We start from the raw sequence: 13,399 nt of genomic DNA on the forward strand, positions 1-13,399 counted from the left end.
CTACCTAATGGATGTTGACACATACTTCACAGATGATCTTTGGTTGGAGTTCCATGTGTCGGTATATGGGATTTGGCGAAATCTTCAGGCATTAAACACACTACAACGTCCCCAAACATGGAAACAATGAAAAAAAAAAAGAAAAGATTTTTCGTCATTTCCGTAGCATTCTCTGTGTGACGTCATGCATACAGAGGACATTGATGACGTCACACTGGAATGAAGGACAATGTGAAATTGCCTGGCTAACTAATACCAGAAAGGTATCAGTAGTAGGTTTTCTGATAAATAATATCACATAATATTATATAACTTGAACTCTGTTCATATCGTTATGTCTCCTGTCGATGTCCGTATTTCGGATGCCGATATTTCCGACATTACAAATATAATTATTCATAAGTCTTAATTCACCATTTCAAAGTTTCAATAAATCCAATCTTTCTGTCCGAACCGACGTCTCCCTGTATGGAAATCTGCAGACATTACAATGTACGATTACCGTGCACCAAACACGGCCAACACGGTCGACACGCCGAATTATTGTTGTCAATGATTGTTACACATGTTGGGATTCGAACCCGTTCCGAAGGTGTGAGGCGCTCTAGTTTTTCCTTCAATAGTTGGCGTTAGTTTGAGATATAGAAAGCATATAACATCTCATCCGTCCTATGCAGAAGTCATGCCATAACGCTCCACGACTAATTTATATATGTTTGTGTGATATTTAAAAGCCTGAGAAAGGTATTTTTCAAACATCGTCCAACCCATGTATACATAAGACACATGATGTTTTAGGTCAAATTTCCCCACCCACATATGTGGATCAGATCAAAGGACTCAATCCATAAATTTTGCAAATGCAGCAATACGTAAAATCACATAAGCTTAATATATCCTTTAAAAAGAGCGGAATATAACCCCCAAAATGATTTCAACTCGGAAGCCACCAAGCGGGTATAAACCAACGTTAGGACTGCTTAAATACCACAAAGAATCGATCTTCTATAGCAAGCTCAACACTGGTACCATGGTAACAATCTTTGCACAACATTTAACTTCATTTTCAAAATCCTGACAGTTTAGTCTCGTGAGTCACGAAATGTCCCGTTCGTCCTTGTAAACATCATCTCCAACCGGTTTGCCCTATGTGTTCTCATATGGGACGAGATTTTAACGGGATTCCCATCAACTTGCATATTACGAAAATAGTTCCATTGCTTTCAGACAATTTTCCGTTATTGAACCGCGAATACTAAACATGTCAGAAAGTCAATATCCTAAAGCTTGCCTTACTGAACAAATCAGACCGACCACTGTAATAATCACACTGATAAAATGATGTGTGTGCCAGGCAGGACGCCGATCTCATAACGTACAGTAAGCCTGGAGTATATGGTGCCTTTAATAGTCGAATATCCGCAGAGACAAGAACACACACACACGTTAGCATTACAGTGACATAGTCTCACATTAAACCATTAAAATGACGTCATGCTATTGTTGCTGCTGTGGACTCGCCGCTAAAAGTGTAAACCGGACCCAAATTTCGAGCATTTACTCAAATCTGGCTTTCATCAGACTGGTAAACGTTTCAGTCTTGCATTCCACACAAAGCTAGGGCGCTGTGGTATTACTGATGTGTCTCTTTAAGCGGCGTGAAGACGATCTCACTCACACAATGCATTAAATCGAGAATAACGAAATAACACTGAAATTGTACAAAACTTTATTGAATCAGGACGTCGAAAACACCGAATGTGTCAAACTTCCGCTGAAGCATGAGAATCACTCGTGCCTTAAGTACCCTGATAGAAAAACGTAACCCACCACAGCATGCAATGTCATTCGGTAAGGACCGCTGTGTTGTGTAAGTTTCGCCAAACACAGCAAATTGAAAACTTGGTGTGTTAAAGAAAGAGCATATGATGGAGGGAACATGCACGTGCCGCCTACAAACAATCTCGCGCGGTGGAGTGACAAATGCGATGTTAACGGACGAGTAGCCGCCATGTTTCCCTCTCTCATATCAGGCTATTTATCATACTTTACGAACAACACTACCTATTAATCAGAGCTGCCGATTATCACTTTTGCCTCTCCAAGCGTGGTGCGAGGATCAGCACTGACCACAGTGTCGGTCATTTTCTTTCACTTTGTCACGATCCAACACGTTCAAGGGGGCGCGTGATATAGCCACCCTGCCAGAGGATGAAAGGCGAAAGCAGCGATGCCGCCGCATATAAATCACGTGATTCTCGTGCTAGACAATGCAAAAGGAACATCTTCAGAGGATTCAAGGCACTAAGGTCCAAAATAGAATACTAGTCGATAAATGTATTCAGCATTAGGATGGGGAGTTCTACAAATCGGCGACATGTTTCCTTTTGAAGATTTTCCAACCGCTTAAAGATGCGTTGTTCAGGTGTTGTGAGATGAAAAGCGTATGCACCTTTTATCATTCTTTGAAAACTTGACGGCAATAAACAGTGGTATATGTGCCTGTATCTTAGACGAAATTGATCGTAAGACAGCAAGATGTGTAAAGTTTACAGACTGGTTTCGATGGTAGTTTTTTTTTAATGAAACTTTCTGGCTTTTCCTCCATGAAGGCGTCTTGGGAGGCCAAAACGGGCCCTAGAATGTTAATGGATCTGTTGGCGCTAAATGATCCAGTTTCTACAATCTTGTGAAACATCATGGTTGGTAGACTTGGAAGCATGTTGGGTTGGGTTTAACGTCGTCATGTGGCAGATTAGTGGGTGATACCGGTAGAGCGTGACCCATTTTTTAAACATATTGCGTCAGATATACTTTCCATTACTCTTTGCCTTTTTCAGGACTGTGGTTTCCGTTTCGTCATACAATCGAAACTGATTATTCAAACGGGTTTGGGGTTTGAATAAGTAAAAGACAAAGCGATTTGAATGTATCATTTAGCACAACACATTACCACCAGAAGCAGAACTGTTATCAAGATCAGTTACTCATTCCTCTACCCTTTGTGGATCCCTAGGTCCCGAGAACCCAGTATTTGGCCTTGCACGAATTTGTAGCCTAACTACCAGTGTAGATAGTTGTCATGCTATCAACCAATGATGTCCACAGCCAAGACTCGGATTTGTCAGGTGATGGTACACAGCTGAGGTCTGGCGTTAACAAACAAATCAGTTACTGACTGGAAGTGTCACAGAGAAACTGACGACCCACAAAAAGTGACTGGTTCAGCTAAAACAACCCCCTTCAATCGGAAAGGGCCTTCGGTGTGACGAGCTGACGCTCTAATCACTAGGATAGTTCACTCATTGACTCATGCTAGTTAACAGATGTAAAACACTATCCTATCACAATATATTCGTTTATCATACAAAGCTGTGTCCCACAGGAGACATTGCTTGTGTGAGATCAACCGATATCTCCTAAAATATATCGTTTTTACAGTAGATTTTGTACAATGTCCTGTCAATGTTATGACGTCATGAACTTGATGACGTCACAATGATATGACATCGCTGCACTGCAAGTCTACTGGCTGTATCCTGTTCAGAAATGTACATTTTTCATTGAAAACTAATGAAGAGTGATTGTTGATGATAAATAGAATTTCAACATCGTGTCTTCTGATTATCAATTATATCAGCACGAGCTGATAAATTTACAAATATCGGAACAAGACTTGATATATACTGAGTCAAAAAAGAAACTTCACATTGTTTCTACAGGGCACTATAAAAGAACAAGAGATGGTAAGATGGTCAAATTGTTATTATTTCATTGCTGAGATCTGTGTGATGTACTCGATACACTGACAGTGCCATAATCACTTCCATTAGGCTACACCGCCCTTCCAAAACATGGGTATACAGAATGTCAAGTCACAAGAATAAAAATGCGAAATTTCTCAGTTCAATATCGTGTATGGCCGCCCCGCGCATTCACCACTGCCAAACACCGTCTCCTCATCGACTGCCTGATGCTTGTGAACACGTGGTTGGGGATTCTGCGCCATTGCTCTTGCAAGGCAGCGCAAAGTTCCTGCAAATTCTGAGGTTGGTTCCTAAGACCACGAAGCCTTCTCCCAAGTGCATCCCAAACGTGCTCTATTGGATTAAGGTCAGGGGACCTCGATGGCCAGTCCATGACGTTGATTCCAGCGTTTTGAAGGAAATTTCGTGTCAACATCGCGGTATGCGGCCGAGCATTTTCATGCTGGAACTGTAGACCTGGGCCATGAGCCGCCATGAAAGAAACGAGTTGAGGGGTGATCACCTGGTCGCGGTAAGCAGCAGCTGTGGGGTTTCCACGGATGACCAGAAGTCGGGAACGGTTGTTCCCAGAGAAAGCACCCCACGCCATGCAACTTCCGCCCCCGAATCTGTCGACTTCCTGTACACAACATTAGTCATACCGTTCACGACGTCGTCTCCAGACTCTATGCCTGCCGTCCGCGAATCTGAGGGTAAAATTGGATTCATCGCTAAAGACGACTCGATTCCAGTCTCTCTGGGTCCATCGGAGGTGACGTTGGGCCCACAGCAGACGTTGACGTTGATGAAACGGCGTCAATATTGGCCCACGATATGGACGTCGAGAATGGAGATTGGCAGCCCGCAACCGATTTCGAATGGTCTGTGAGGACAGTCGACCTCTAAACATCTCAGCCCTGGTTCGTGTAGCCGGCAGCAATCTGTCACGTAGGTGACGTAGGACGATTTGACGGTCTTCTGCTCGTGACGTCACACGTGGACGACCCGACCTTGGGCAATCAGAAGTGGTGCCAGTTTATTGTAGACGACCTCGCAAGTCATACACAGTACGACGGCTGCATCCCATTGTTCTTGCGACGTCAATAACTGATCTTCCCGCTTGCAACATGCCAACGGCACGTTCACGTTGCACATTTGACAATCGTGGCATTTCAAGTACCGTTAGAACTGTGGTTTAAAAGTGTTTTTTCAATCCTTGAGGCCAATGCAAACACGTGCATATGGAGAAAACTTCGATGCGAAGATCACGTGATCGACTGCACATGCAAAACCTGATTTGGCACTAACATCATTTGCACGACGAATGGGTGGGTTTGAGTGGGTTTTGCTAACGTTTTTCTAGAGTCGAAAGATAGGGATCCCATTTCGGATACATAGATGTATCATCAGAAAAAAATTATTCATTATTTTTCAAATTACATTTTGTGAAGTTTCTTTTTTGACTCAGTTTATTTGATATCAATAGAAACTTGGGTGAGATTCTCTATATATTGCAGAAGCAAATATCTTCACAAAGAAGCTAATAGATATTTGGGCCCCATTTCTATTCCCAGTTGTGTGATTTAACAAAGTTAAAGCTGCAATTACTTTGAAGCACATCTCCCAGGAAACATGGTTTGACGTTATCCAGACAATATCTCGTGGGTGCCAGTTTTGGAGATGTTGTGATGTTATACTTACAATGGGCCTTCAGAAAAGACAATATAAAGTATAAAGAATAAAACAAAGTTTGTCTGGGATGTCTGGGGAAATGTTATCTGCCAGAGGAGTCCGGGGCATGGCTGCTCTTGACCTACTTCTGTTTAAGGATCTTGTGGAAAGTCCAAGTCCTGCATGTGGTAAACGGAAGCAATGCTTGTCACACAGATATATATTACACAGCTGATAATTCATTAAGGACAAAAAGTCCTCCAAAATAACACATCGTCCTATAGCTTACCTGGTCCTCTTTCCCCCTGAACGCCAATCCTCTTCCTCCCCAGCCGTCGCTTCCTATCCAGGCAAACGTCCCTGTTGCCTTCTTCCGGTTTACTGCCTCCATCAGCTCCCCCACTTCCTGGTCAGACCCGAATATGATCACCCCTGGAACAGAATGGATCAACCCAAACTTATCACCCCTGGAACAGAATGGATCAACCCAAACTTATCACCCATGGAATGAAATAAATGATATCCCGATTATATCGCCGTTAAAGAAACGTTAAAGAGGCGGTGACAGTTTGGTTTCACAGTTTCTATCATAGGAACTAAACAGTCGCCGTGAAAACAAACTTATTATTGCAGAGTTCTGATTATATGACGTCAACGTATTGTTAGTGATAATGGTGATAAACCCCGAGTAGTTCATTGACGTATAAGATGATGAGAATTAGAATTGTGTATTGGACATTAAGTCTGTAGAGTGTTTCGACGCCGTTTCTCAGCCAAGTCACGTTTTGTAATTGTTGTAACTTGGTCAAGTCCAGTTGTCGAGTGCCTGCCAACACGTGTGAAGTATCTCAAACGTTCGACATCATTGGCAGAAACAACAATCACTACTGTACCTTGAAATACATCTTTAAAGAAACTACTGCAAAAGGGTTATTTTCTGAAAGGCTCTTCTCAAACATCATGCCACAACACGTGTAGGTACAAATACTTACAAGGATTAAATATTAGACAATGACGATAGACTAAACCTTGGAGAGAGTGTGTCCCATGTGTTCACATTGTTTGTCATCAGACCTGTTGTGAGTGGATTGCGTTTTATGCCGAGTGAGCAGATCAACAATAAGGGGGCCAACTGGCGTCCCTGGGGAGGACTGCTTGTTGTGCTATGTCTATGTTACGTGTTATCTGTGAGGACGTGCAGCATTCCATGTGTTGTTTCAACAGATGAGATTTGCATTTATTACCTACGAGGGCGAACATATCGGGGTTCATATTTTTCATACGATGCCCTAGGGCAAAATATAACTTTGTCATGGTGACGTGACGTCATGAACAACTCTATGACGTCACGTTTCTTCTGTGACGTTGCGTTCTACATGCGGCGACGGCGGGTAGCAAACCTATGTTTGAAAGTAGATTTGGTATATTTTCCTCAATTTGACGACTTCGGTAATAAACAGAATATTATATTTGTGCTCATATCATATTATGTTTACAACACCCTTGCCTAAATATTGGTATATCCCTCGCTCTCGCTCGGGAAATACCAACATTTAGGCACTCGTGTCGTAAACATAGTATGACATGGGCACTCATATAATATCCTCTATATATCGACGTTACGTTATGATACCTTGACACCTCGACTATTACTGGTAAACCAATACTATGATGTTGTACAAATGTATTCTTGTAACCAGGCTACGTTGAATTTTAATAATGAAGTTTGTTTGTATACTTAATATCGAATTGGTAATTTTTCTCATTGACTGAAAACAGAATGCAAAATATTATCAATAACATTGATGCAAATGTTCGATAACCACTGTGAACCACAGTCTATCTGCTGCACAGTCAATGCACAGACAGGTCAAGCTTTCTCCATAACGGACCCCCACAGACGGGTACATCTGGCCACATCTAATGAAAACGTCATTTCATTTCCGCTTTGCTGAAATAGAAACACCGATCTGTCAATATTCTACCAACCCAGTAGGCATATTTCATCAATTTGCCATTTGACAAATAACTAAAACATTTTACACTTTCTCTACTTTTTGCGCACTGCAGTAAATTGGAACATCAATTTTAATCAAATAGGGGTTAAGATGTAGATTTCACCGACTTTTTATATGGAATGAAGGAGTTGGAGACACTTAACACCTCAGTAGATTCCATAGAGATACAGAGTAGAATATAAACAATGTGGAATACTGGGATATTTCTTTGAAGGTTTCATTAATGTTGACATCCGAGTTAGTCTGTGGACTATAAATCCAAATAGAGTTTTTTGAGCATCAATCAGAGGCAGCGAACCGGTTGGCCTTGTGGGTCGGGGCTGCTCGGAAAAAATAGAGATAGATGTGGCTTCTTTTGATAGCTGTAATTGACTTATATGGAAGATGACGAATGATCATTTAGACAGCTTCTTTCCTGGACTATTGACCAAGGAAATCCCTGAGCTCGGCTATTTCAGCGTATCAAAGCGTGGTCGGGGTGAAACGGCTTGACATTCAGTAGGTTTAAATGTTTGCCATTTTCGAGGCATACTTGGGTGAGTGTGTTGGAGTGGTGTGTTGGGGACAGCACACATTCAACTTAATCATGTCACCCTGCACTATGTAAACACATGACAAAAAGGCTTTCATTCCAAAACGTTTCGATCTATATATATCCAACCTACAATGAAGTTAGTTCCAAAGTAAATACCATCTTTCCTAATTATGACTACGTAGTGAGTGATTTGGTTTAAGCAGGATGGAGAGTCTTTCAGGGCCTGCTGGGAAAACGTTTCTAAAGTGATGGCGATGGTGTCACCCACTTCGGTAGAAATGGCATAGTGCTGAGGAAGTGTAATCCTAAATGGAACATGTGTTACATCTGACCACGATGTAAAGGGCAGTGTGCTTTAAATTTCTTGTGCAGCTGACGTGACCTGCCTTCCATAACGGGCAAGGCTGCTCCAGCCATTGTTTGCCGCTCTGTATGTCGTATACGAAGGGGCACCTGCTCTCGTGTTGTACTCACGTCTTCATGGGTCGTTGTTGGCGTTGACGTCGACGCCAGAGAATGTCCATCTTGATGTTCTGGCACAATAGACTCCTTTTGACGTAATAGGTAGTGGTGAAGATTTTTATGAATGGATCACTGAGGAGCAGTGGTGACACCAGGTGTTCTTCAGAACCGGTAGCACCATCACTCACACAATTCACGTACAGTGGTGTTTGTTAACTGTCGCCGTAATGCTGTACTTATACTCTACAACAGCTGCGATCTGACAGCAATCGAGCCTTGGCAAGACAATCAAGCGATGGACAAAAGCCAACAGTTGGACACTGCATGTTCCTCAACTTTGTCAGTTCTCCAAAGGTCACAGTCTCCGGTGCTCATTCCGCTGAAGACAACTTGTAAATATGTTTCTTTGACATCACAAAACAAATTTCACTTTTACACAATTTGTTCTATGTTCGGTTCAGAACGGTATCAGTATATACTTGTGGATGATTGGGCACAGTGCCGCTAACATTGAGCAATTTCCCTATCGTCCATTTAAGGGACAACATTCGTGAACATTTTAATCTGAAGGTTACAAGCCAAGACGCGAACAGAACATCAGCTTCGTTTAGTTGCAGTGGTCAGGGCGTCTTCCCAGAGCTCACCATTCCATCCTCGACCGCGTCCTGCCGAACACCACTGCGTGCTCCTTGATCTCACATCCAACAAAGGGACGTAACTCTGAACAGAACTGGCCTCCCCTTCGACGACCGGTGACCATGTGAAACCGCCATTAACATTACACCAAGATAAGCTCTGACCAACAGCTTTGGTCTGCCCCCAGTCCATCTGATACGAGGAGATTAATCCGGGGACAATATATGCAAAAACATGGTGGAAGGAACCGTTTCATCTCTCTCACGGGGCCAGCTGATAGTGAGATAGCGTGTTTACAAGTTTTCATTGATGTCTCTCTCTGATTGGAAGTCCTCACTTCATGTGCAGCAGAACGACACACAAGAAGCTTGTCCTTTGTGGGGTTTCTGATCCCTTATCTGTGTATCAGTTCCCTAGACTTACTGACTGAGTTTGGTTTTACGCCGCTTTTAGCAATATTCCAGCAACATCACGGCGGGGGACACTAGAAATGGGCTTCACACATTGTACACATGTGGGGATTCGAACCCGGGTCTTCGGCGTGACGAGCCAACGCTTTAACCACTAGGCTACCCCACCGCCCCATCAGTTCCCTGGAACTGGTGACATATGCAATCCTCTGTCACATCAAGTATATAAGCCAGTAATTGCCCTCGTCCAAGCTCCTTAGCTTGCTGTAAGAATTGATCAATATGGGGATCGGATGGTGTCATCACCCCTAAATGCCCCTGCTAATGGCTATCGTCCAACTGTATACATGGCTATGTAATAATAACCTAGCAGTCACTCCTCACTCACTCACTTCATTAACACATGCATTTTAGGAAACTCTAGCGGCGTCTTTTCTGTCCGGTTTTGCTTTTAATTGAAAGAATATACGAATTGAAGAATTTAAAGAACCAACTTGTTTCCCATGACTGCAGTTTGAACACTTGTAAACACAAATCTATGCTACGTAACATTTGAAACTAAAACACTATAATAGTTTATATCAGCTTTGCCGAGGCATATCAATGATGTGTTCTTCTCCTAACGTTCTACAATCTGCCTCAGTATCAACCAGCAGGAGTTTCATGACGTATCTGCCTGCCGTGATTTACAACTAGGACGACAATTAATTACGTCCTTCTGTCGACGTGCTAGTGTTTACCAAACTACCCCAGAGAGGCAGAGCACGCTCCACGTGAGTCGAGTAGGGTAAACAGTCAACTCGAACAGTAAACAATATTAGTCTTAAGTAACAAGCAATAATCTAATCTAACGCTGTTTATTTGATTGTGGGGAGGTTCCGACTGTGGGGGATGTCCATCACAACATACGATTCCTCATCAACCGCCCAGAGTGCCCGGCAGGTCAGCCAAAACAAACCGGAACGGTTTGGTCGAATCAGCTTATTCATTAATAGGGAGAAAATGGACAAAGTTAAACAAACATTTCAAAACGTTTCATCTGATATACAAACGTAAATTGTGATATCAGGGAAAATGCCAACTGGCCATGTTCCACCATCTTGAAGCTGCTAAGGATTAAATCAATAACACATCGGTCACACTTCAGGACCAGTGTATCTTATTGTGCTGATCAGACAGAGAGACAAGTTATATTAACACCTTAAAGTGGTTAATACCTGTATCTAAAGCTGTTATTATTCACCCGTATTACATACCACGTGTACATCCATGGAATACTAGCGGGGCAGCAGTTCTTCTTCACATTAAACGTCACTCATAACTAAATGTTGTAGTTATGTCGTGATAGCGTTACTACATTTCTTCTTGTATACATACTTCTATAAATGTATGTAGGCCTTCTCTTGATGACTTATGTTGAATACTCTCTGGCTGATTAATCAACTCGATATCTGTCATTATTCGGTCATGTGTTTGGCGTGTTACAAAAGTGTTACTACAGTCGTAGGACTACGATTTCTGTGGGTGGGTCCTAGGGAGATATCCTCAATATCGCAGGTCCATTTGTATGCACCGCGTTTCACCATCACTTCAACACAAACGGTCGCGGTCTTCATTCAACCAATCAAGCGACGGCCATATTCAGAGAGACGGGGAAGCCAGCGAAGATTCAGACCAATGAGCGCTCAGTTTACAGTGGAACAACCAGCAATGGTTCTCTTTGACATCGCGTGCAACCAGTGTCCCAGCCTGTGGTATATACTGTACATACTACTTCAGTACTTATTGGTAGGGTTCCTTCATGCACGATGTAAGGCTTGATCAGTACAGTGTAAAGCTATCACGTGACCACCGCACCGTATGTGGACCGTAAGTGAGGCTTGTAACCGTTATACTGACCCCGTCTTTTATCTTGCTGTCAAATGCATATGTACTGGTTAAAAATATACTCATATATTTGATATGGACTATAATCTTAAACTAATTATAACCCACAAATAAATAAATATCTTAACCAAAAGGAGTCTGCGTTACGAGGTTTCCCCTCTCACAGGTGATGGAGGAACGTAGAGTAGTCTTGACGATGACGTTATCGACGCCGTCGTAGATCCTCGAGCGTTGCTGTTGTATGACTGTTGCGTAGTTTACGGTGGTGTAAATCATGGAACTCCTTCTCTAACAAGATATAATCTTTTGTCTTTGCGTGAATTGAAAGAGATATATTTGGAGACTGTCGAAAAGTCATTTCCTTTTTCCAGAAACAAGTCGTTATCTCTGCTGCCAGAGCAAAGAATTCCAATGTATTGTTATCGTGTGTGGTTTATTGTAAGGTGCAGACTCGATATGAAAAAACCCAGTCAAATAGATCAGGCGGCCAGGAAATAGGTTTGCGATTTTGAAATGGAATCTAAGTCGGTATCGACACACAACTCCACAATCAGCCGAGAATTGGGTTATTCAAAGTGAGTACTTGGGTGTATTGCACAAGGTCAACTCTGGTCAAGTGACGACCAAGTTCTGGTAAAGTGTGTCACTTAAACGACAGGAATGCGTTAAACCTGGACTACCAGCTAGTCTCTGAAATGAACATAGTTTACAAAATAAAATGAAAATAAAATGAAATGAAATGAAATGAAATGAAATGAAATGAAATGAAATAAAATAAAATAAAATAAAATAAAATAAAATAAAATAAAATAAAATAAAATAAAAAAATAAAAAATAAAATAAAATAAAATAAAAAAATAAAATAAAATAAAATAAAAATAAAAATAAAATAAAATAAAATAAAATAAAATAAAAATAAAATAAAATAAAATAAAATAAAATAAAATAAAATAAAATAAAATAAAATAAAATAAATAGGAGCCAAGATATGTTCTTCCTTTGAACCTATGGTAACTTAGACTTAGTTTCACAGACTTGCATGGACTACATTTATGTGTACATCTGTATGAGTATATCTGTGTCACAGACTAGTGTTAAGCATTACTGACTATTTACCTCTCATATACACAGACACATAGGGGACATTATAATGCAACAAAATAGATAACAAGTGTGTGTTTAAGAATAGTCTGAACACTATTTTCATTTAGAAATGAAATAAGACAAACATGTAACGCTGCTCATTTGTGTCATACATACTGGTTACTACTGTTCTATGAAATTATATCAGAGTCAACAACGTACATTGCCTGAAAGAGTGTTGCTTGTCTTAAAGAATACAATCACAGATCTTGTTTCCTGAAGCTATTTAGGTACTATCACAATGGCTGAGATTAATGTTTATGCAGAAAAAGCGCTTCTCTGTCAAGCAGATTCTGTGAGCGGATTTAATTTTATTTTGGCACGTCGTGTAACGAAACATATTTCTGTGATCATGAGTTATTGTCAACTGAAGAAATAATAAAACTGCAATCGTTCTGGGTGCCGTTGTACAAAACAACCTTAGCGCTAAGGCTACCTTAAGTCTATGTTAAGGTATGGGAGTTACGGTCACCTTAGCGCTAAGATCGCTTTGTACAGCGGTACCCTGGAAACTAGATCATGTGTCTCAGTATGAAGCCAAAATTATAGAGATGGTAATTAGCTGGCAGTTATGTATCAGTCCGGTACAGGTGTTGAGCATATCAAGTACAATCATCATGCTCCCGGCTCCCTACCATATTATCAGGGATCATTTGCCTTTGGGAAGGGACTTAATGTGGTTCAGAGTGAGTGAGTGAGTTTAGTTTTACGCCGCACTCAGTAATATTCCAGCTATATGGCGGCGGTCTGTAAATAATTGAGTCTGGACCAGACAATCCAGTGATCAACATCATGAGCATCTATCTGCGGAATTTGGAACCGATGACATGTGTCAACCAAGCCAGCGAGCCTGACCACCCGATCCCTTTAGTCGCCTCTTACAAGCATTGG

General features: G+C 41.5%; 1 protein-coding gene across 1 annotated transcript in view; it reads right to left on the reverse strand.

Moving 5' to 3' along the window:
* LOC124267850 (metabotropic glutamate receptor 8-like) overlaps positions 1 to 13,399 on the reverse strand; it is a 157,550-nt gene that overhangs the window by 40,075 nt on the left and 104,076 nt on the right. The window contains exon 5 of the mRNA XM_046702841.1: positions 5,707 to 5,849. Coding sequence (XP_046558797.1) covers positions 5,707 to 5,849 — 143 coding nt within the window. The remainder of the gene's footprint in view (positions 1 to 5,706; positions 5,850 to 13,399) is intronic.

This window comes from Haliotis rubra, unplaced genomic scaffold (assembly GCF_003918875.1).
Source record: "Haliotis rubra isolate DU_JTF1 unplaced genomic scaffold, ASM391887v1 Scf134, whole genome shotgun sequence".
Classification (NCBI taxonomy): domain Eukaryota; kingdom Metazoa; phylum Mollusca; class Gastropoda; order Lepetellida; family Haliotidae; genus Haliotis; species Haliotis rubra.